Here is a 25,715-nt window from a genome sequence, read left to right as displayed (position 1 = left end):
AGTCAAGTCTTCAGATTCCAGAACCTGTGCTATTTTCACCGCTTCTCTGTTCTTTGGTGGGGGGAGGGGGGTGTTTATATCCTAAATGGGGGAACTATAAATAAACAAACACAAAAACAAATACTTTGAAAGGGTGAAAACAGCATGAAGCTGATCAAATAAGCTGAGGTTTCTAAATCTCGGAACTATTGACATTTGGGCTGGATAATTCGCAGGGCGGGGCGTGGGGAGGGCGCTGTCCTGTGCATCGTAGGATGTCCAGCAGCATCCAGGGACCCCGCTCACTAGATGCCAGTAGCAAGGGATTATAATGAAAAGAATTCAGTCTGTTCCACCTCAAATCCCGCTCCATACTGGAAGTCTTTTAACATTTTCAGCTGTTTCTTCTCTTACTTGCCTTTGCATCCCTAAATAATAATTATCTTCTAGATGTGTCAGCAATATACATTGTAGATTCTTTTCTCTGATAGATAAGGATTTAACTCATGGAGACCTCATTTTTCCTCCCTATAAGTATTTTTAATTCTTCTATTGGTTAATTTTGTGGCATTAACTAATAGACTTATATCATGATTTCTTCTTTCAGAGGGCATATCTTTTCTCTCCCTTTTTAAGCAGCTTTGTTGAGATAGAACCCACATACCATGCAATTCACTCACTTAAAGTGTATAATTCAATGGCTTTTAACTATAATCATAAAATAGTGCAAGCATCCACCTTAGATCCATTTTAGAACATTCTCATTAGCCCAAGGAGATACCACACACCCCTCAGCCAGTCACCCCCAATCTCCCCACACCCCCAATCTCCCCACCCAGTGCTAGGTGATCACTAATCTACTTTCTGTCTGTATAGGTTTGCCAATTCTAGACATTTCATATAAATGGGATCATACAATATATGTTCGTTTGTGATGGGCTTCTTTTGCTTAGCATAATGTTTTCAAGGTTCATTCATGTTGTAGCATGAATCAATACTTTATTTCCTATTATTGCAGGATAATATTCCATTGTATGGATATACCACATTTAACTATTGGATATTTGGGTTACTTCCAGATTTGGCTACTATGAGTAAGGCTGCCGTGAACATTTGTGTGCACATTTTTGTGGGAAGGTATGTTTTCACATCTGTTGGATGTATACCTAGGAGTGGAATGTCTGGATCACATATTTATCCTTTTGAGAAATGAGGTAGCATCTCTGGACTTCATTCTGCAAGGCAGAAATATTAGACCCACTGAACAACTCTTCAGCTCATTGGCGGACTCTTCAGAAGGGGTGTCCCAGAAGATGCAGGTTATGGACGCTTTCAGCTCTCATTTCTAAATTTGCTCATGAATTCATCTCACATTAGCCGAGGTCTCCCATGGGGTTAACCTGGAGACCTAGAGGCTGTAGGCTCAGAGACAAGTCTGCTAAGCCCCTAACCTTGAGAAGGTCCTCCACCCTCGCTTCCCCTGACCCCATGTGGTAGGCAGAACTCCAAAATGACCCTCAATATTCCCACCCCCTTGTGCAATCCCCTCCCCTTGAATGTGGGCAAGACTTGAGAATAGGATGGGTGGGGTGCCACCTCCATGATTAGGTTACATTATATGCAAGGTGAAGGAATTTTGCTTGTGTAAGTAAGGTCCCTAATAAGCTGACTTGAAGTTAGTCAAAAGGAAGATTATCCTGGGTGGGCCTGACCTAATCAGGTGATCTCTTTTAAAAGGGTCAAGAATCACCTCACACCAGTCAGAATGGAAAATATACAAATAATAAATGCTGGAGAGGATGTGGAGAAAAGGGAACCCTCCTACACTGTTGGTGGGAATGTAAACTGGTACAACCATTATGGAGAACAATATGGAGGTTCCTTAAAAAACCAAAAATAGAGCTACCGTATGATCCAGCAATCCCACTCCTGGGCATATATCTGGAGAAAATGCTAAGTCAAAAAGATACATCCACCCCAATGTTCATAGCAGCACTATTTACAATAGTCAAGGCATGGAAGCAACCTAAGTGTCCATTGACAGATGAGTGGATAAAGAAGATGTGGTATATATATTCAATGGAATATTACTCAGCCATAAAAAAGAATAAAATAACGCCATTTACAGCAACATGGATGGACCTAGAGATTATCGTACCAAGTGAAGTAATTCAGACAGAGAAAAACAAATATCATATGATATCACTTATATGTGGAACCTAAAAAAATGATACAAATGAATTTATTCATAAAACAGAAACAGACTCACAGACATAGACAACAAACTTATGGTTAACAAAGGGGAAAGATGGGGGGGGAGGGATAAATTAGGAGTTTGGGATTAACAGATACACACTACTATATATGAAATAGATAAACAACAAGGTCCTACTGTAGCACAGGGAACTAAATTCAATGTCTTGTAATAACCTATAATAGAAAAGACTCTGAAAAAGAAAAAATATATGTATTGTATATAGATATGTAATAAATATATGTGTGTGTATATAAATTATATATATATATCTGAATCACTTTGCTGTACACCAGAAACTAACACAACATTGTAAATCAACTATACTTCAATTTTTTAAAATTAATTAATTAATTTTTGGCTGTGTTGGGTCTTCGTTGCTGTGCATGCAGGCTTTCTCCGGTCGCGGCGAGCGGAGGCCACTCTTCGTTGGGGTGCACGGGCTTCTCATTGCAGTGGCTTCTCTTGTTGCGGAGCACGGGCTCTAGGCGCGCGGGCTTCGGTAGTTGTGGCACGCGGGCTCAGTGGTTGTGGCTCGCGGGCTCAGTAGTTGTGGCGCACGGGCTTAGTGCCTCCGCAGCATGTGGGATCTTCCCGGACCAGGGCTCGAACCCGTGTCCCCTGCATTGGCAGGCGGATTCTTCACCACTGCGCCACCAGGGAAGTCCTATACTTCAATTTTTAAAAAGAGGGTCAAGAAGTCAGAGAGACTCAAAGCAAGAGATTCTCCTGCTATCCTGAAGGAGCAAATTGCTCCATTGTAGAGAGACCCACGTGGTCAAGACCTAAGGGTGGTGGGGCTTCCCTGGTGGCGCAGTGGTTAAGACAAACACTCTACCTGCTCTTGAACAGTCAGCTTACATGCTTCTTCCTCCAGGAAGTCTTCCCTGACCCCCCAAGGCTGCATCAAGGATTACAGCTGTGCTTCCACCATGCCCTATAGGGCTCCCATTAGAGCACAGTCACCCTGTATTGCAATCAGCACATTGGTCGGACTCCCCCAGGAGAGCAGGAGCTGTTCAGGACAGGCATGTGTCTGGTTCACTTTGGTGTCCCCCAGAGCCCAGCCCTGGTAGACAGGAAGCTTCGGTTTACAGGTGCTGAATGAATGGATGGATGGATGGATGAAGGAATGAATGAATGACTCAGGGAATGAGTGGATACATATTGCAGCGTCCTTACCCCCTAGCAGTCCCTGCCCAACCACTCTCCCCGCCTCACATCCTGAATGTGCTTTTTCCCAGGTGCTTGAGTGTTTCTCATCAACAACAGCTGGGGCCTTTGTGTTTTCTCAAGAGGAACAGAGTGCTGGTGGCATGTTTTCCCGCTGTACCAGGAAGGGAAGATCAGCGTTTCTAAAACGTCCTCGTTCAGGGTGAAGTGGAAATATTCCAGCTCTGGGGAGTCAGGTGGCCTGAGTTCCAATCTTTGCTTTGCCTTGCCTCCCTAAAGGACCCAGAACCAAATCGTTGTTCTCTCTGACCCTTCATCTTCTTGTCTAAAAAGGGACAGAGGGGTGCAGTTAGTGATCTCCCTCTGGATGGGATGCTCTAGGACCGTGATTCAAAAACCACACTTCCAAGGAATTCTGGCAGGGCTCTTTTGGCGCCTGTGAAGCCCCCGAAATTATGTACAAAATTTTGTGGATATGGGTATTGTTTTCTGGGGGTTCATAGCTTTTATCTGATTCACAAAGGGATCCCTAATCCCCTACAAGAGTTACTTCTTTTTTTTTTTTTTTTATGCACATCTTGCAACTGATGCACATTTTCCCTTTATTCATACTATCTTTTACCAGAGTTACTTCTTATAAATGGATTTAGCAAAATCTCATTTGTGCTAATAAAAACAAAGGCCAAAAAGAAAAAAAGAAAAAGAAAAAGAAAAAAAAAAGCAAGGGAGAATATATAAATGCATGGGTAATATCTAAAGCAGGTTTTTCTCAACCCCAGCATGAGTCACATCTTGGACCAGATCATTCTTTGTGGTGGGGGCCGCCCTGCACATTGTAGGGTGTTAGGCAGCACCGCTGGTCCCACTAGATGCCAACAGCACCCCCTCCCCAGTTGCGACATCCAAAAATGTCCCCAGACATTGCCTGATGTCCCCTTGGGGCAAAATCACCCTGAGCAGGGAACCACTCATCTAGAAGAAGAAACTGATAACAATTTTTCCCTTTGAGGAACAAACCTGGGATTGAGAAAAAATGAAAAGAAAGTTATTTTTTTCTTTCTACACTTCTCTGCTGTTTAAATTTGAAAATCATGACTGTGTTACATTTATAATAAAAATGAGTTTATTGTTAAAATAAATTACCTCCATTCAAGGGACCACTACACAGCCACTGAAAAAATCAGGCAAATCTCTACATCTGATACATTACCTGCATGGCATGCAGCAGCCATGATTCAAACTTTTGCCCTCAAGACCCCTCTTTACACTTAAAAATTGTAGCAGACCCCAAAGAGCTTTTGTTTATGTGTGTTGTGTCTGTCAATATTTAACATATTCAAAATTGAAGCTGAGAAGATTTTAAAATATGTATTACTTAAGTAAAATAATAAATTCATTGCATGTTTGCATAAACAAACTTCCTTTAGTGAAAAATAACTATTTCCCCAAAAAATATAGTGGTATCGGTTTATTTTTTTAACTTTTTAATATGTTATATTGGAGTATAGTTGATTAACATTGTTGTGTTAGTTTCAGGTGTATGCTTTATGTTTCTGAAAATCTATTCAGGGAATTCCCTGGCGGTCCAGTGGTTAGGACTCCGTGCTTTCACTGCCGAGGGCCCAGGTTCGATCCCTGTTAGGGAACTAAGACCCCGCAAGCCTTGCAGCGCCGGGGTGGGGGGGTGGGGAGAAAGAAGAAAATCTATTCAATGTTTGGCCTAATAGAAGAAAGTTAGGTTCTCATATCTGCTTCTGCATTCAATCTAGGGTGTTATCACCCATTGTGAAGCCTCCAAAAGCCTCTGGACTCTATGTACTCATGAGAGACTAAGAGTGAAAAAGGCAAATAATATCTAAGTATTATTATAAAAATGGTTTTGACCTTGTGGTGGCCACACTTTGAGACCCACTGATGCACAGTACTATTCTGTAAATGAAATGAGTGCAAAACACTGTGTAAACATGATGATAGATAAAAAGATGAGATTGCGTGGCTTCAGTATACGCGGAGGCATACGCTTAGGGTTAAGTATCGGTAGGCTCAGGAGATTCCCAGGATTCAAATCTTAGCTTGACCACTTCCTAGCTGTATGACCAGGAGAAAGTTAATTAACCTCTCTGGGCCTCAGGATCTCATTTGTAAAATGGGGATGATAATATAATAAAAGCACTGACCTCCTTGGGTTATTCAATGTAAAGTGCTCAAGACTTGATGCAAAGTGTCTGGCACATAGAAAACAGTACATTATGCAATTAATTTATGCAAACTATTATTATTAAGTAGCTTTAAAAAACATAAGGTAGGGGTTTCCCTGGTGGCGCAGTGGTTAAGAATCCGCCTGCCAATGCAGGGGACAGGGGTTCGAGCCCTGGTCCCGGAAGATCCCACACGCCGCGGAGCAACTAAGCCTGTGCGCCACAACTACTGAGCCTGCGCTCTAGAGCCCGCAAGCCACAACTACTGAGCCCATACGCCACAACTACTGAAGCCCTGGAGCCCGTGCTCAGCAACAAGAGAAGCCACTGCGATGAGAAGCCCACGCACCGCAACAAAGAGTAGCCCCCCCTCGCCCTAACTAGAGAAAGCCCGCCTGCAGCAATGAAGACCCAACGCAGCCAAAAATAAATAAATTAATTAAAAAAAACAAAAGGTAGAGTTATATAACTGATGCTAAATGATCTCCATAACACATGTGAAATTGGAGCGTACAGAACTATGTGCATACTATGATAAATGCTGTGTCAAATAAACATGTATGTGCTACAGATTCACCTGTGTGTGGATGTAAACACATACATATATGCTTAGATATGCATATAGTATTCTTGAAATTATACATTAAAAGATAATAATACCTTAGGGCGAAGGGTATTTCTGGATGTCAGGAGGTCAGAAGTAGGACAGACTTTTCACAGCATTCCTTCAAAAAAAAAAAAGATAAATCTTTAACTATGGAATCCCATTGTATTTTCAAAATGTAAAAAACAAAACAACCACCAAAAACACTAACTTAATTTTTTTTTTAAAGAACATAGACTTTAGGATTTTAAGTTGTTAAGTTCCAGGCAAAATCAGCAAATACCTCAGCACTTGCACCACAACTGCTCATCCTGCACGCAAGACAGACAGCACCAAACGATCAAAATGGCAGACAGCACTAGTCGATGGGGACATCCTTTCCCACTGAGCAGATGTTCAAATCCTTCTCAACACTGTGCTCCAAGAAGCCACTAGGAATCAGTTACTCTTGACAAAGAAGCTGAAACACATTTGCCATCCCAGTTCTCGGGCATGACCTCCAGAAATTCCTGAAATCATTGAAAATGACTCAGAGTATTTCCCTCAGGGAGTCTGATCCTGCTGACTCTTAGTTCTCTCCTGCTAACCTATCCCCACCACTCTTCCTGTTCCAGAGGGATTTGGAGTCCTGCTAGCCCATCCCCCTCCTTCTTTACAGAAAAAGAAACTGAAGCTCCAGAGATTAAAAGACTTGCTCAAGGTCACAGAATGAGTTTGCATCAAATTCGAAGTCAGATGTAGCAGCTGAGAGAGGAGACTCTGGGATTAGAAAGGAATGGGTGTGAATTCTTTGCATCTTTCAAGCTGGGTGACCTTACCTCCCAAAGTCTCAGTTTCCTCATCTACGAAATGGGGCTCTTTGGAATGCCTAGCTCAGAGGATGTTTGGGAGAACCCAATGAGCTGGTAAATGAAAAGGGCTCAGCACAGTGTCTGACACCTAACAACAGCTTGATCAATGTGTCTGTGGCCATTACGGTAGTGGTTGCAGAAGTTGTTCTGATTGCCCCCAAGAGACTACATCTAGAAGAGGTGAAGAACCCAAGGGCTAGCACTGTGTTTCCTTTTTAATATAGTTCAAGAATAAGCTTATCTGGGACTTCCCTGCTGGTCCAGCGGTAAAGGATCTGCCTTCCAATGAAGGGGAGGCGGGTTCGATCCTTGGTCAGGGAACTAAAATCTCACATGTCACCGGGCAACTAAGCCCGCGCGCCACAACTACTGAGCTCGAGCACCTCAACTAGAAAGCCCGCCTGCCGCAAACTACAGAGCCCATGCGCTCTGGAGCCCGCACGCCACAACTAGAGAGAGAAAACCCACCACCACAACTAGAGAGAAGCCCTCTTGCCGCAAGGAAATATACCACATGCCTCAATGAAGATCCCTCCTGCTGTGACTAAGACCCGACGCAATAAAAAATCAATAAATAAAATAAAATAAAATAAAATAAAAAGTAATAAATTAAAAAAAAATAAGCTTATCAAACATTCAGGCCGTTTTCAATCCCTCAGTGTAGTAGGTGAGATCACAGATCTGAGAGACCACTTTGGGCCTCCATCCCTCACCTGTAAAACGTGTGTGTGCACGCACTGGCTCAGTGTGTGTGATAATTCCTACCTGCAGGGCTGCTGGGAACATCTCCTGAGATCATGGATGGGAGGAAAGTGTGTGGCTCATAGTAGGTGCAATAAATAGTAGCCGTTATCTCTTCACAGAGTGACCAGGCATTAGGAGAAGCCACTGCTCCCTGGTACAAAAGGGAGGAAGCTCAAGTTTTGGAACCAGCTGAACCTAGTCCCAACTCACAGCTCGGCCAAGTTCCACCTGTGTGACCCTGGGTGAGTCATTTCACCTCTATGGCCCTAGCTGCAAAATGAGTCCAATAAACTCAACATGCAGGCTTGGGGAGAAAATTAAATGAAGCAGGTACTTCCCTGGCGGTCCGGTGGTTAGGACTCCGCCCTTCCACTTCAGGGGGCACAGGTTTGATCCCTGGTTGGGGAACTAAGATCCTACATGCCTGTGCAACGTAGCCAAGAAAAAAAAAATTTTTTTTAAATAAATAAATGAAGCAAGGAAGGTGAGTAATAGTAACTGTTCTCTAAGTGGTCACTGTGATACCAAGAGTTAATTTTTATTGATCCAGACCTGTGTCATTTGCTGTCCTACACGCTTTACATGGACTGAATTATAAAGTGAGGCTGTTAATTACAATGGTTAAGCAATTTAACAAACAACCATCTAACCTTATTTTGTACAACTCTAGCCACCGCCTCTCCCCCACCCCGCCAGGGTGGAGACCTGGACCCGTCCTCTGTATCCAATGCCCTCCCCCTGGGCAGGCAGAGACGTGTTTGAAATAAAGTTTATTGAAGTTTCTGTCGGTATTTACATATGATACACGGTAAATAACAGAGCCAGGCCCCCCACCCCACCCCTTCCCCACCCCCAAAGTCCCCCTCCCCCCAGCCTCGTTAAAAATCGCTGCGTAAAGACAGGTTAACTGCTGCGGTCCCCCCTCCCCCCTCCCACCTAAGATGCAAACTAAAAGCCCCCGTCCCTCCCCTGCCCCCCTCCCCCCACCCAGGGGGCCTTTCTAGTTCCGTGTACAACACTGTGCTACCTCGCCCCTCCTCCCCTAATAAGGGGGTGGGTGAGTTTCTGGTGACCCCCCCATCTGTCCAAGGGGGCGGACGGACCCTTGAAAGAGGCCAGAGTTGGGGGTCTGAGATGGGAAGGGGGACTTCAATGAGGGGGAGGGCCAGAAAATGGAAGACTTCGAGGTTTGGGGGGTGTTGACCCCCGCTACTGCTTCTCCCTCCCCCGACGGGGCCTCGAGGGGGAAGAGGCGGGCACAGGCGTGGAAACGGCGTGGAGGAATTCCCTCCACCCTAGGGTCTCCATTCTTGTCGCGTGGTATGTGGGGCTGGATGCACCGACGGGCTTTGGATGAGCGGGTGAAGAGGAGGCCGGGAGACAGAGGAAGGAAAAGAAGCCAAGGTCAGCTGAGAGAGCAAGAAAAGCCGTTAGAGAGAGCCCTCGAAAAGGCAGGTAACCTTCAGAAGGCCGAGAAGCGTCCAGCAGGTGAGAAAGAATGGGGTCTCCCGTGGGTGGGGGAGTGGGGGAGGGGACACCATACCTGCGGCCTCCAGCCCCACCCCGGCCGCACTACACCCGAGGACCACTAAAGTCCGGAGGTGAGACTGGGCCGGGAAAGAGAGAAGTCGGGGCAGAGAGCAGAAGAGGATGCTTGGCATTTCTGGCGGCAGCTGGAACCTACTCTCCTGCCCAGAGCCCCTGCAGCGAGGCGGAAGGCTGGGGGATGGTTCGCGGAGGTGGGCGCGCTCGGCCGCTCGGCCTGAGGAGCGGAGGAACCTGGGAGGCGGTACTAGGCCTGGAGAGGAGTGGCCTAAGGAAAGGGGGCGGGTCATCTAGAAGGAGGCGTCATCTGGAAGTGGAAGGGACCAATGAAGTGGAGCGGTCAGGAAAGAGGGCGGGGTTATGGCGACGGGGCGGGGCCACTGGGAAGAGGGCGGGGCTAACGCGTGCGCAGCATCCTCCGGGTTGGGACGAGGAGTCCCGAGGACTTGAGGGGGAGCTGCGTTGTGGGGAGACCCGTGAGGAGTAGGAGGAGGAGGAGGAAGAGGAGGAAGAGGGGCTCCCCGGGGGCGGGGCCTCAGCAGGGAGAGGTGGAGATGTGCAGGTGGTCCGGGTACTTGATGGCTGGAGGGTAGTTCTGCGTCATCTGGATGGATACGTCGCTAGAGATGTCGGAGGGGCTGCGGCCGCGGCGCCACGCCTCGGGCTGCAGAAACTGGCCCGAGTAGTCGGAGCAGTCGCTGAGACGCGGGCGGTAGAAGGCCGGGTGCGGACGGTACATCTCCTCCTCCGCGTAGCGCTTGGTGAACAGGTACACGGACATCACGCCAGCTCCCTGTGGCAAGGCAGGGTCAGAGTCGCAGAGGCTGGCCCCGGGCTCCCTCTGACCCCAAAACTCGAGACCCCCAGTCCCTCCTCTCCCAGGACCCAAGATTCCAGGCCTCCAGCTTCCTCCTTTCCCAGAACCCAGGAATTAGGGCCCCAGTCTCCTCCTCCCCAGGATCCCAGGAGTTGGAGCTCCCAGACCCTCCGCCTCCAGGACCCAGGGGTGAGGACCTCAGCCACCACCTCCTTTTAATTCAGAGTCTACACCCACAGCCTCGTCTTCCTCCTGCCCAGGAATCATGCCGTCCCCCCCCCCCCCCGATTCAAAACTCTAGAGTCTGGGCCCCACAGACATCACCTCTTTGAGTAGGAAGGAGGAAGCTGCGAAGGCAAAAGACCACCCGTAGCGATAGTGGAAATACTGCTCGGAGCTGCTGGGCCTGTTCATGACCTCGTCGTTGATGCTGGAAATGTAAAGAACCAAGCCCACCACCAAGGAGAGGCCTGGGGGAGCAGAGGGGTGCCCTTGGTCCATTAGCAGTGGACCCCTTTCCCCAGCCCCAGGCCCCCTGCATCTCACTGCCATCCTCTCCCCTCTCCCCCCTGCTCTACCCTGGACTAAATTCCATCCTTTGAAGTTCCTTGTGTGCTGGGCCTCGGCTGGGTGCAGGGAGCCCAGAGATAAATCAAAAGCCTCCTCCCCCCTTCCACCCCCATCCCTCATCTGCCATCCAGGAGCTCACAGTGCAATTGGGGCAGGCAAACATGAACACTGATCAACAGTCACATCCATGGTGACATGTACTGTAAAGAAAACAGTAGCACAGAACTCTGTGGGTCCAGAAGAGGCACCAAACCCACCTGGGGCAAGGGTGGAGGGAGTCAAGGAAAGCTTCCTGGAAGCATGACTTTGTCCAAGTCCTAAAGGATGAGGCCCAGGGAAGAATTAGGGTTTACCATTATACCACTCCAGCCAGGGCAGAGGGAACAGCATGGGCAAAGAGTTGGAGGGGGAACAATGAACTGATCCATCCATGTAGCTAAAACATGGACCACAGCCACAAGAAATGAGGCCAGAGAAGGGGGCAGGGGCATTGCCATGATGAGGCTCGAATGCCAGGCTGAGGAGCTTGGCATCAATGCCAAGGGCGCTAGGGAGCCATGGATGGTCTGAAGCAGAGGAAGGACAAGGCCAGATCGAAGTGTTAGAAGATCCTTTTGGGGCTGATTGGTTCTGGGAAGAGACTGGAAGGGAGAAACTGGATATCGTGATATTCCAGGGGGAGGAGGAAGCTGTATAGATCATAATAGCAACAACAACAACACCAATAGCAATAATAATAATAGCAACTGCTTATATAGGTCTTGCTCTGAGCTAGGCACCATTCTCAGTGTTATATATGCACTAACTCATTCAAACCTCACAACACTTTCAAATTGGTACCATTTTTATCTCCATTTACAGCTGAGGAAATAGAGGCACATGGAGAAGGTGGAGAGGAGAGGTCTGATTTGAAAAATTTTAAGAGGCAACAATCACTTCTTCAAGATGAACTTTCTTTTAAACAGTAGCCATGCAGAGCGATAGCATAGCCATACATAGGGTGGCTTAAAGAGGCTATAAAATCCCTCCCCCCAGATTAATCCAAGTAATCCTCATCAGCATCTTCCCCTAGAATCCTACAAATAAACACCTGTGTGCCCATCGCACCCAGAATGAATCTAAATTCCTTCCACTGCCTACAAAAGAGGTTAGCAAACAATGACTGCCCAGGGCTAAATCCAGCCCACCTCCTGTTTTTGTATGGCCTACTAGCTAAGAATGGCTTTTATATAATTAAATGGTTGAAAAAATCAAAAGAAGACTATTTTGTGGCACGTAAAAAGTATATGAATTTCATTTGGCAGTTCCTCAAAGTGTTAAAGATAGAATTACCATATGACCCAGCGATTCCACTCCTAGGTATTTACCCAAGGGAACTGGAAACATATGCTCACACAAAAACTTGTGCATGAATGTTTGCAGCAGCATTATTCATAATAGCCAAAAAGTGGAAACAACCCAAATGTCTATCAACTGAATGGATAAACAAAATGTGGTATAGCCATATAAAGGAATACTATTCAGCCAAAGAAAGGAATGAAGTACGCATTTATAGTACCACATGGATGAACCTAGAAAAATGTGCTAAGTGAAAGAAGCTAGATGCATAAGACTACATATTGTATGGTTCCATTTATATGAAATGTCCAAAATAGGCAAATCCATAGAGATAGAAAGTGGATTAGTGAGTGGTTGCCGGGGAGTGGGGTGGAGGGGGGATTATGATTAGCTGTTAAAGGGAGTGAGGTTTCTTTTTGGGGTGATGAAAATGTGGTAAAATTAGGTAATGGAGATGGTTGCACAACCTTGTGAATATACTAAAACTGCTGAATATATGAACTTTATGTTATGTGAACTATAATATCTCAATTTAAAAAGCATATGAATTTATAATTTCAGGGTCCATAAATAAACTTTTGTTGGGACACAGACATACCCGTTTGTTTACATTTAGCCTATGTCTGTACCGGCAAAACTGAGTAGTTGCGGCAGAGACTGTATGGCCCGTAAAGCTGAAAATATTTGTTATCTGGCATTTTACAGAAACATGTTCCTGACCCCTGGCCTGCAATGCCTACAAAGTCACCTGCCAAACTCATCTCCAGCCATTTCTCCTTGCACCTGCTACTTAGATGGCACTCTTGCTTGAACACAAGCTCATTTCTGCCTCAGGGCCTTTGCTCTCCCTGTTCCCTTGAACTGGAATGCTCTTCCCCCAGATTTCCACATGTCTCTCTCTGTCACTTCATTTATTGTTATTATTATTATTTTATTATTATTATTATTATTATTATTTTGGCCGCGTGGCATGTGGGATCTTAGTTCCCCGACTAGGGATAGAACTTGCACCCCCTGCAGTGGAAGCACGGCATCCTAACCCCTGGTATCTGTCACTTCATTTAGATCTCTTATTCCTTGTCACCTCTTTAGAAAGGACGTCTATGATCTCCTTGTTTTAAAAACTTGCCCCTTCACTCAGAATTAGAGAAATGCAGGTGAAAACGATGAGGACATAGCATTTCTCATCCATCAGATCGTCTAAAGTTAAAAAGCTTCACAACATACTCTTTGTGAGGCAGGGAAATGGAAGCTCTTACATATTGCTGGTGGGGATGCAAAATGAATGGTGCAACCTCTATGGAGGGGAGTTTGGCCATGTCTAACAATACCACACATATATTTATCCTTCAACCCAGCAATCCCACGTCTAGAAATTGACCCTGAAGATACCTGTCCAACAATATGAAAGCACATATGTACAAGTTAATTCACTGCAGCATTATTCATAATTGCAAAATATTAAAAATGACCTAGATGCCCTTAAATAGAGGATTAATGGAATAAACTATAAAACATCACATAACAGAGTACTGTGCCACTATGAAAGGACAATGAGGAAGATCTCTAGGAACAGATATGGAGTTCAGTGATAGTTCCAGACCATATCACTAATTTTTTAAAAAGAGTATACAGGATGCTAGCTTTTCAGCCTAAAAAAGGTACATAAAATACATATATGCATCTGCTTATTTTTACAAAAAGAGACATAGGAGGGGAAACAAACATGAAGTTGATTACTTCTGTTGAGAACAGAAAGAAGAGATGGGAAGGAAGTGGCACTCCTCTGAGTATATATTTTTGCATAATTTTGACCTTTGGAACTATGCTAATATTTTATATATTCAAAAGATAAAATCAACAAGGATCTGGGGCTTCCCTGGTGGTGCAGTGGTTAAGAATCTGCCTGCCAATGCAGGGGACACAGGCTCGAGCCCTGGTCCGGGAAGATCCCACATGCCGCAGAGCAACTAAGCCCGTGCGACACAAATACTGAGCCCGCGTGCCACAACTACTGAAGCCCGCACGTCTAGTGCCCGTGCTCCGCAACAGGAGAAGCCACCACAATGAGAAGCTTGTGCATCGCAACAAAGAGTAGCCCCCACTCGCTGCAACTAGAGAAAGCCCACGCGCAGCAACGAAGACCCAACGCAGCCAAGAATTAAATAAATAAATTCATTAAAAAAAAAAAATGGGGAAAACAACTAAAATTGAATACAAACAAAAATAAATGAAGCTGGGTTTCCCTGGTGGCGCAGTGGTTAAGAATCCGCCTGCCAATGCAGGGGACACGGGTTAGAGCCCTGGTCCGGGAAGATCCCACATGCCGCGGAGCAACTAAGGCCGTGCAGGACAACTACTGAGCCTGCGCTCTAGCGCCCGTGAGCCACAGCTACTGAAGCCCACACGCCTAGAGCCCGTGCTCTGCAACAAGAGAAGCCACTGCAATGAGAAGCCCACGCACCGCAACGAAGAGTAGCCCCCACTCACTGCAACTAGAGAAAGCCTGCGTGCAGCAACGAAGACCCAACGCAGCCAAAAATAAATAAATTTTAATAAATAAATAAATAAATAAATAACGCGAATTTATATCAGATGAATAACACAACCACAGGAGGGGGGAAAGTAGTAATCCAAGTAACTTTTGGGCAAAGTACTTTGAATATATATCTCAGTTTAAAGACAAAAAGGTCTGTGAAGAAATCTTGAACCGTATTTAGTAGATTTTTATTGGGAGTGGTGTAGGGGTAGCAGTACTTAAGTTATTCTGTGTGAATAGTAGGGCTGAGCAAATGTGCAAATATACTGATGTTTTGGGGAGGTGGAGATCTCATTCTGAAAGAAGGAAGATACAAATCAGAATGGGGTAAGTCAAGAAAGACCCTTGTGGTGTCAGTATAAACTCCTGTTTTACAAATATATGTAATTTCCCAGCTCGTATCCTAAAATATCCTAGGAGCAGTGACACCCCAGCAGCAATGAGCACACCTAGCACCCAGATTTTGGTCTCTACTATCACCCCCACTACATCAGGAGCTAGGAAGAAACAGCTCATTTGAAGCCTGAGGCAGGAGCAGTAAAAGTGTACTGGTACCACAAAATAAGGAAGTACTCAAAAAAAAAATGTTGGAGACATGTCAAAAAAGGACACAGGAACTCATCTGAAGGAGGTTCCTGATAGCCCAACTGGGGACAATCTGAACATCAAAATGAATACTAAAAGTAATGGCATACAATACACTGAATTTTTAAAAAATATGAATCCATACTGACATATTCTTTAAGGAAATAAATAATAAAAGAAAAGAGAAAATTTGGGAATTCCTTGGCAGTCCAGTGGTTAAGACTCCACACTTTCACTGCTGAGGGGCTGGGTTCAATCCCTGGTCCGGGAGCTAGAATCCCACAAGCCACGTGGCCAAAAAAAAAAAAAAAATTCTTCTTTTCGGTGACATCCATGTAGATAGAACAACAGAGTTAAGAAAACACCATTTTGCAACCCTTGTAGTAATCTTAGGATTTAGGCAAGCGTCGTCGACAGCGGACATTAAATCACTGTATGACAGAACCTCCCCATGGAATATCTATTAATTACGAAGAGATTTTTGAAAACTTCCTTTATCATAAAGGAACCTGACAGATACCATCTGAACCAAGAAACCAAAGCTAACATCACCAATAATGGGGCAAACGGACACCCCGACCTCCTGATGTGATCGTGAGACTACTTCGTTTATGTAGTGTCCCTGCTGGTAGTTTGTGGATCCACTCCTGTGGAAACTGTGGGGTGTTCTACAAAACACTGGCTACATTCTTCAAAAAAACATCAACATGAAAGATTTTTTTTTAAAGGTACAGGAACTATATAAAAGATGAAAGGAGGCGAAAGAGACACAGCAAGGAAATACAAAACTGGATCCTGAATCAGGGGAAAAACTGACTATAAAAGGCAGTGTGGACACAATTGGTGAGATCTGAATATGAACTGCGTATCAGCTGTAATACTGTATAAGCGTTAAACTTCCTGAATTTGATGATTGTACCGTGGTTAGGAAAGAAAATGCACTTGTGCTTAGGACGTAATTGCTGACGTATTTAAGAGTGAAGTGTTTGCAATTTATGTTCAGGTGGTATATATAATATAATATAATATAAATTATATAATATATACATATATAGATATATACACATAAGATACACAGAAATACAAATGTGGAAAATGTTATAAATTGGTCCCAGTGAAGAATATATGAGAGTTCCTTGTATAATTCTTGCAACTTTTCTGTATGTTTAAAATTTTTCCAAAGCAACACATTTTGAATAAAATGGACATCCCCAAACAGGACTTTTCCCCCAAGGTACAAAAATGTTACCCTGCAAATGACTTATTCATTGTAAAGAGAAAAATGTACCTTTTCAATGGAGAGCTCTAATGATCACCCCCTTTACCAAGGGTTCAAACTTTGTTCCACTCCTGGTAGGAACAACTTGACATTATTTGCTACCTGAAGTGATGGGCTATAAAGAACATGGCACCACCTCTAAATCTTGCCAAACATATTTAACCAGAATCTAATCAAGTCTCTACCCTAGACATAACTTCCAGGCTACAGAAAATACAAAGAAAGAGGAACAAATCAAATGATGCCACAAGGAAACAATCAAATAAATGTGGGATGTGGGGTGTTCTACAAGACACCCTGTCCTGCAGATTTCAAAATGACAATGGTATGAGCCAAGCTGTAATACTTAAGCAAGTGACTGATCTTAACATCTCAAAAAGAGACACAACCAGATAGCATTAGGTCTCCTGATGCAATACAGTAGGACATAATAGCACCACCTATCTATGAAGTATTTTATCACCTCCGCCCCCCAAAAAAAATCAAACCTGGATCTGATCTACAGTTTTACAGGAAAACACAGGATGGATGAGCATATTAAATCACAAAAACACAATTAGAAAGATCTAGAGTGTGGGAATTCTATGAGACAAATGACTACATTTCTTCAACAAATAAATGGCAAGGAAAAAAATAGGAGAAGGACTGTTATAGATTAAAAGAGGCTTCAGAGATCTATCAACTAAATGCACAAGTGGAATTTGGATCCTGGTCTGCAAGAAACTAATGGTAAAAAAAAAAGGCATTTATGAGGCAAGTGGGGAAGTTGAACACTAACTAGATATTAATTTATATTAAGCAGCTATTCTTAATTGTTTGGGCATGACAGTGGCACTGTGGCTAGTTAAATAACAAAGTACTAATTTCTCAGAGATATACTGAAATATTTGTGGATAAAACGATTTAATGTTTGAGACCGACTTTAAAATCATGTAGTGAAGTACAGAAGGGAGGTATGGCAGTATGACTAAAAAAAGATTCACCATATGTTGATAATTGTTGAAACTGAGTGAAGGGTACATGGCAAATTATACTATCCTTTGTATATTTTTATAATGAAATATATTTTAAAAGTCAGTGTTGTAAAAAAATGTAGTATGGGAACTATTCTAGACTAAAAGAGAATTAACTAAATGCTATGCATAAACAGACTGAATCCTGGTTCTGGGGGAAAAGCTATAAAAGGCATTCTTAGAACAACTGGGACAGTTTGAAAATGTAATGAATTATATTATGGAATTATTGTAAAATTCCTAGACTTGATAATGGTATTGTAGTTATGTAGAAAATGTCATTACTCTTAAGAGATGCATATTAAAATGTTTAGAGGTGAACAATCATGATGCCTGCAACTTACTTTCAAACGGTAAAGCCAGAAACAAACAAACAAAAACCAAACTGTGTGTAAAGAGAGAGACAGAATATGGCAAAACTTTAGCAAAATGCAAGTACCTATGTGGATCTAGGTGGAAGAAGTACCAGTGTTCACCGTACTATTCTATAGATTTCAAAGTTTTCATTAAAAATTTGGAGTGATTGAGGTAAGATTAAATAATGACGTTCCCATCAATCTCCTTCCCCTTAACTGTTTTATTTATCTTTGTTGCACTTATCACTACCTAACATTATATTTTCTATCTATTTGTAGTTTTTTAGTCATGAATCTCCTCCACTTCCTCGAGGATGTTTGAAACTAGTCTACCTTGTTTCCTACTGCATTCCTAGCATCTGGTGCAAGATCCAGCACATAATACTAGTTGAATGGATGAATATACTTGCCATGCAACTGGAACTTCTAGCTCGTTAGCCGCTTTTCCCTTTTAAATCCACTCTAAATCCCCATTCCTCTGTCTGCTTTAAGAATTAGCCTTTGCTGAACTTCCATAGCACTTTCAACTTCTGGTATTGCATAATTTTCATGTTCAAGAAGAGGGGGCCCATGAAGTGTTACATGGTGAAGGCATCTGCTATAGGTCTTGAAAGATGAACAGGTTTATAGGAAAAGAATACCTAGGGAATTCCCTAGCGGTCCAATGGTTAGGACCAGGTGCTTTCACTGCCAGGGGCCCAGGCTCAATCCCTAGTCGGGGAATTAAGAGCCCACAAGCCATGCGGCATGGCCAAAAATAAATAAAATAAAATAAAATAAAGGCAATGTGTGACTCTAAATGAGATCCTTAAAAAAAAAAAAAAAAAGGAAAGAAACAATACCTAAAGATCCTTTAAAAACAAAGAAAGAAAGAAACAATACCTAAATAAGTCCAGAAACCACACTGGCTAGAGTACCCTAGTCAAATGCAGGGGAATCCTCTTGATTCCCAGTCCCCCATCCAAGAAGGATGGTCCATCATCAAGTAATGTCTATTTTACTTCCTGAATCTCTCAAAATCTAAACCCATTTTTGCATCCCCAAGTCCAGCTAAGGCTTATTCCCTAAGCCTGTCCCACTGCCTACAAATCTGTATCCCCCTGTTTTAGATACTGGTTCTTTCTAAAACCCATACCTGCTAACCACTCCTGCCTCACCTCAAGTCCCATGTTTCACATTTCAGTTGTAAATAACAAACATTCTCCATACAGAGAGTCAGGAGCAGGGTTGATGAGAAGGAAACGAATATTTCCAAAGAAAAAGAGCTTTTTGTTGTTGTTTTTCACCCTTGTTGTTGTTTTTAGTAATTGAAAGTTATCTAAAAACAATGTCAAAAGGTAAGTTATTCTTGTCATTCTTTCTCCTTCCTGGTCATTTTACAGTGGCTCTGGTTCTCTAAAAAAATAACGTTCTTTTCCCTTTTTTCTCCTTCTCTCTTTTTCTCTCTCCCTTCCCCCTTCCCTGCTCTGTAATCCAACTCTCTCCCTCCCCCCTCCACTACATCTGCTTCAGAATACTTAGAGCACAGCAGGCAAGAATCACCTACATTCCAAGCTGAATAGGAACAACCTGGCTTTAGAACAAAGAGTTTCAGGACCACGGAGAGCTACACAGCTGGCTACCTCTGTCTTAGCTGCTTTCTAGGGTCTTAACACATGCTGTGAATTCCATCTCTGTACAAGGCACTTTTCTCTCTTCACTTGAAAAACTTCCTCTCGCCCTTTCTGCATCATCAATTTAGATGTCACCTGCTCTTGAAGTTGTGGTCGTTCCCACCCTTCCCACCACCTTATTGTGTCAGCTTAATGCATCTGCACTTTTCCCAGAATGCCCTGAGCTGTCTTTACCATGCATCCCTTCTACAAATATTTCATTGTGGACTTTGTGCCAGCAACTCATCTAGGCTCTGAAGATACAAGCAAGAGCATGTCCCTGCCTTCTGGAGATTACATTCCAGTAGAAGGAGACAGAAAATGAATAAGACGACAATAGCAATAAGTGCTATGAAACAAATATAAAATAGGGAATGTGATGGATAGTATAGTGGGGGCAAAGCAACATGGGGTACCATTGTCAGAGAAAGAAACTCTGAAGAGGGAAAGTTGGAGTCTTTGAGAATTAGGGGGAAGAGGCTTCCAAACATGGAGGGCTCATGAGTGTAAAAGTGAGGTTGAGATGATCATTTTTGAGGAATAGACTGAGGCCAGTGCAGCTGAAGTTACAAGCAATGGAGAGAGTGTTAGTGAGTTAGGTAATGAGGCCAGAGGTCTGAACAGTAGCCAAATCATGGAAGACCTTGTAAGCCAGCACGAGGAGTTGGGATGTATTCTAAGCGCAATGGAAATCCATTAAAGGGATTTAAGTGTTGTGTGACAAGCACTGATGCACATGTAGCTGGGAGCTGTTTTGTAGCTGACTGCCTGTAGACTGCCATGCATTCCAATATACATTAGGTGCAGACAAATACTGTTTGGTTCCACTTATACGAGGTACCTAGAATAGTCAAATTCATAGAGTCAGAAAGTACATTGGTTGATGCCAGGGGCCAGGCAGGGGTTGGGGAGGGGGAATGGAGAGTTATTGTTTAATGGGGACAGAGTTTCAGTTTAGGAAGGTGAAAAATTTGGGAGATGGATGGTGGTGAGAGCTGCACAGCAATGTGAATGTACTTAGTGCCACTGAACTGTACAATTAAATATGGTTAAAATAGTATGTTTTATATTATGTGACTTTCACCACAATAAAAAAAAAAAAAGATTCAGTATGTCACCAGCGCCCAGCACAGGGCGTGGCATGTAAGATGTCTCTGTAAATGTTTGATGAGTGAATGAATGAATGAGCAGATGCATAGAGCATGATTGAAGGTCAGGGGTTAATATGAGCCATGCATGGGAAGCATGCCTCTTATGACCTGGAAAAAGAAAATCAATGTCACTCCAGCCTCCTCCCCTTCTCTCACCAACCATATCCAGTCAGTCATCTGGTTCTATTGATTCTTCTGTCAATATCCTTCTCTCTCAAAGCCATCCGGTCACCTTTATCCTTCCACACCCCCTCCCAGCTCAAACCTTATCTGCTATTGCCTGGACCACTGCATAAACGTCCTCCTCTGTTTGCCCATTTCCAGTCTCTTTCCTTCTAGTGCAAGTCCCTGAGGGATCTCTAACGTCCAGGTGTGACCCTATCCCTTTCCTGCCCCAGCCCTCTCACCACTTTCTCCAAAATTGAATGCCAACTTCACCATTTACCTGACCTTGGGCAACTCCTGTCTCTTTCTAAGTCTCAGTTTCCTCATTGGGAGCATGAGGTGGTTGGACTAGAGCATTCCATTCCAAGATCTAAGATATTGTTGGTACTATTTCCATTCTTTCCCCCCTTTTTTTTTTGGCCCCATCACGCAGCATGCAGGATCTTGCTTCCTAGACCAGGGATCGAACCCGTGCCCCTTGCAGCGGAAGTGCAGAGTCTTAACCACTGACCACCAGGGAAGTCCCCCTTTCCTTTTAATCTCCTTTGTCTTTATGATTTTTAACTGTGGTGGGGCAGCAGAGCGCCAGGGTGAAAGTCTGGGTTGGAATCCTGCTTCCACTATGGAACAACTTAACTTCTGAGTGCTTCTGTTTCCTCAAGTGGAAAATGGGAATAATAATAGCATCTGCCTTATGAGGGGAAGAAAAAGAAATAACTTAATTTGCACAAAGCACTTAGAACTTCCCCAAACCATGGCACTCAATAAAGTGTTTATTATAACTGTTGTTGTTGCTACTACTGCTATTTATGAATGTATGTGTGTACGTATTTATTTAAAATTACCACGTGTTGAATACTTACTGCTATAGACCAGGCACTGGGTTGGCCCTTCACATCCGTGATCTAGACCAGGGGTCAGAAAACTACTATTTGTCCTGCTGCCTGTCTTTGTATGGTTTGCGAGCTAAGTGTGGTTTTTACACTTTTTTAATGGTGGGGGAGAAAAACAAAAGAAGAATAATATTTCATAACCCATAAAAATTACACGGAATTCAAATTTCAGGGTCCATAAATAGGATGATTGGAACACAGCCAGGCCCACTGCTTCCCCTCTGGTTGCTTTGGCACTCCAACCCTATGACTCACAAAGCCTGAAATATTTACCATTTGGCCCTAAGCAAGAAGTTTGCTGACCCCTGAACAAGACTGGTCCTCTCAACAGCTCCAGAAAGGAAGGCTGTAACTCACACACTGAGTAAGTGGTAGGATTTTAACCCAGGTCTTTCTAGGTTCACAGGAGCACATGCCTTCAGCCACTACACCCTACAACCTTTAAAGCACACAGCTGGATACCTTGGGTGGGGTGCATAGGTCATAGTCTATGAAATGAAGTTCATGAAGTGAAGGTTCAATCCCCCCCATTACTCTATTATTACATCAGAGGCCTGACTTCCAGCCCTGACGGCACCATTGATCCTCAGCTTGACCTTGGGAAGTCAGGTCCTGATGCACTGGTCCTGATGCAAATCAGGTCTGTGAGCATGGCTTTTGGGAAGAGAATATCCTCGGTTCTAATGCCAGCGCTGCATTTACCAGCTATGTCACCTCTTTTGTTTCAGCTTCTGTGAACCACGAACAACGGGATTTTCCTTCTAATGTTTCAGGTGGGTTGAATAAACGTTCCCATGCTCCTTACCCTTGCCCCACTTTCTGTCTCTCTAGGCCACTATTTTTCCATCTGACACTCTGGGATGGAGATATTCTATGTGTCTTATTTTAGCTCTGTGTCTCGCTCTACATGCTGTGATTCAAATTTGCACAGAGGTTGCACCCTGGTTTCCCTGGGAAAAGGTCTCGTCAGGTTAGGTTGGAAACACGGGGGAGGTTTAGCCTGGAGAAAGCTGGGTGAGGAACAGGGAGGAGACTGGGGGAGAGGATATTTGAAGATCTATCTTCAGTTATTTGCAGAGCCAACTCAAAAGAGGCAGCCAAATGTGGGCCCAAAGAGACAGAATGGAAACAAGACATACAGCGGGGTTTGTTCATAAAATATCAACTGAACTAAAAGGGCCTGAATGGAGTTTAATTAAATCATGTTGAATTAATTCGAATTGAACTGAAGAAATGAGTCAGAATAGATTGGGGTTAGTTGGGCCAGATTGATGGAGTTAAGTGTGTCAGAGCTGAGGTGGTCTGGGCTGACCTGAGCTGAGTTGGACCTAATTGGACTGGATTGAGCTGAAATTTGGAGGAGGGTAACACTTCACAAACAGCTCTACTCTCTCTACTGAGCTCTGCTCTGGAGCTCAGGACACTTGGGTCCCTGGGGAGCCAGCATTACGCTGGTATCTTAGGCAACTCCCTGCACAATTTCAGTCCTCGGTATCCCCATGTTATCAAATGAGTGCTAATAATAACTCCCGGGCAGAGATGTTATGAGAAGGTTATGAGATCACTCATGCAAAAGAACCCTGAATCTCAAAAGAAACAAGAACTATAAACAAACGTTGAACTCTAGCTAATGACACGCATGGTGAAGAATTTAGGGCAAAGTGTACTGATGCCTGCAACTCACTTGGAAATGCATTTTAAAATGATAATAAGACTGATGGATGGGTAGAGAGACAGATGGACAGATACAGGATAAAGCAAGTCCTGTGGTATGGTAATGGTCGACTGTAAGTGGTGGGCACAGGGTTCTTTCGACTTTTCTGGTTGAAAAATGTTCAAGTAAAATGATGCACAGAACATAAAGAGCCTTGTAATCTGTTAATTGCTAAAATATCAGCAGTGGTTAAAAATACAGCCTCTGGAGGCGAAGTGCGTGAGTTTGAATCCCACCTCTGCCTCTCACTGGTTGTATGGCCCTGAGCAAATGACTTCATTTCTCTGAGTGTTTGTTTCCATATCTGTAAAATGGGGCTATTAATAGCATTTACCTCACAGGGTTGTTGTGAGTATCAGAACAGAGCCTGGCACCTGATTAGCACCCAACAGGCATTCGCTGTGATTTGGCGGCTAGCTCCATTTCACAGAGAAGGAAGGTGGGGCTCAGAGAGGTTCTGCAACTCCTCCAGGATTACACAGCAAGGAAGTGGCTTTCCTATTGGAAGACGAACCCCAGGTTCCTGGAACCTAAAATAGTCCCGCGGCCTGTAAGTCTTTTCCTTGGGCTTACCCGATAGGATGAAGAAGATGCCAGAAACGAAGGCCAGAATGGTTCTCTGTGGGCGGATGTGACCGATGTTGCTGATGACGAAGGCAGTGAACACGAGGAAGAGACTGACCATGGGGAAGGGGGTGGCTGTGCGCACTGTCTCTGGGGGAGGGGTAAGAAGAAAGATGGGGCTGAGGGGGGACTCTCCAGGAGGACACCTCCCCATTCTCCTGACCTCTCCACTTCCACCCCCCACCTCCCCGCCCAGCCCCGGCTCTTTTATGTGGCTCCTCCCCTTTCTGAAACTTCCACTGCTGGCCCCACCCCTTCACACAGGCCACACCTCCTTTGGTTTGACCCCACCCCTTACTTATTGACTCCACCCACTTCCCAGGCCCCACCCCTTCAACCTGGCCCCTCCTCCTTACCCAACCACTCTGCCTGCTTTCAAGTCTCCACTCCTTCCCTCCCACCCCACCCCTTCTCTGGTCCTACCCTTTCTCCCAGGACCCGCCCTGTCACCCTGCCCCCTTGTTGCTTAACTCTCCCCACCCCCCTGCTTCCCCTCACTCAGAATATTCTCCGTGTTTTCCGTCACCAAGTTGATCTCCGGTTCAAGGAAGTATTCTGAGGCCACGCAGCGACCCTTTTCCCGGCCTGAGGGGAAGATAAGAAGGCAGGGCTGGATGAGAGGCTCCTGAGCTCTGGAGAGGCAGTCAGGGGCAGGACGCACAGCAGAGAGACCCCAGGATGGGAATGTGAGGCTTAATCCAAGGGTCATGGTCTGTACTACTCTTAGGGGGTCGCAGAAGGGGGTGGGCAGGAGTCCGAGAGCTCCTATTGCAAGCTGCCTTAGAGTCCCTTGGATGGAGGACAGGGCTGGAAGACTGAGTCCCAAGTGAGGAGGGGCTATGGGCCAGGACTCCTGGATCCCTAAAGAGGCAAGGTCTGGGGGGTGAGGTGGGACAGGATTCCTAGAAGGAGTGGTCTCTGTCGTAGCTGGGAGGCATAGTTTTGTTTTTTTTTTTTATTCTTCCCATTCAGCTCTGGAACTGTCCAGGAGACAATTTCTGAACTTAGACTACTGCTTCTAAGGGACCAGGGGCTCCAGGTTACGGGGATTAGGGACCTGGAGATTGTGTGAGCATTAGGGTTCTTAGATCCAGGGAATAAAGGGCTAGAAACTGAATCTCCAGGTAGAAATTTGACTCTCCAGGAGAGAAACAGGATTGATTTCTGATTTCTGGATTTCTGGCACCCATGGGATGGAACTATGGATAAAGACTCTCGGATCCCAAGCAAGGCAGGGACAGTCGACTGGTGGGCAGGTGAGGGCTGTACCTGCGAAGAAGCAGACGCGCCATAGGCCGGCATGCAGCGCCATCTTGACCTCCGTGGTCTGGTTCTGTGGCAACACCGTTCCCTCTTCCATGTACAGCCAGTAGTCCGTGCTGACCGCGATGCCCACCAGCAGCAGGCCACACGCACCGAACACGCTGCTCAGCAGGGTCAGGGCACGGCTACTGCAGTGACTCATCCTCAGCGGCAGGGGGCGCCCTGCGGGGCCTGAGGGACGGGAAGCTGCAGTGAAGGGCTCTGACGGGACCACTAGAGTCCCCACACCCCAGGCAGCCACGTGGGACATCGGACCCAGGCCAGAAACAACAATCCCCAAACTGAACCCTCTCAAATCTGACCTCTGTGTCCTGACCTACGACTCCATCCCTGGATTTGAACCAGTAA

General features: G+C 44.8%; 1 protein-coding gene across 1 annotated transcript; it reads right to left on the bottom strand.

Moving 5' to 3' along the window:
- Positions 1-9,752: 9,752 nt before the first annotated feature.
- CACNG7 (calcium voltage-gated channel auxiliary subunit gamma 7) lies at positions 9,753-25,509 on the bottom strand. The gene is made up of 5 exons (XM_068528002.1): positions 25,314-25,509; positions 24,543-24,629; positions 23,994-24,134; positions 10,490-10,635; positions 9,753-10,141 (listed from the first exon to the last, which is right to left on the bottom strand). The coding sequence occupies exons 1-5, from the start codon at positions 25,507-25,509 to the stop codon at positions 9,884-9,886; spliced, it is 828 nt and encodes a 275-aa protein (XP_068384103.1). The 3' UTR covers positions 9,753-9,883.
- Between the last annotated feature and the right edge of the window lie 206 nt (positions 25,510-25,715).

Source organism: Eschrichtius robustus, chromosome 19 (assembly GCF_028021215.1).
Source record: "Eschrichtius robustus isolate mEscRob2 chromosome 19, mEscRob2.pri, whole genome shotgun sequence".
In the NCBI taxonomy this organism is placed as follows: Eukaryota; Metazoa; Chordata; class Mammalia; order Artiodactyla; family Eschrichtiidae; genus Eschrichtius; species Eschrichtius robustus.
The sequence above is the reverse complement of the archived record's forward strand: the minus strand, read 5'-3'. Positions and strand labels throughout refer to the sequence as shown.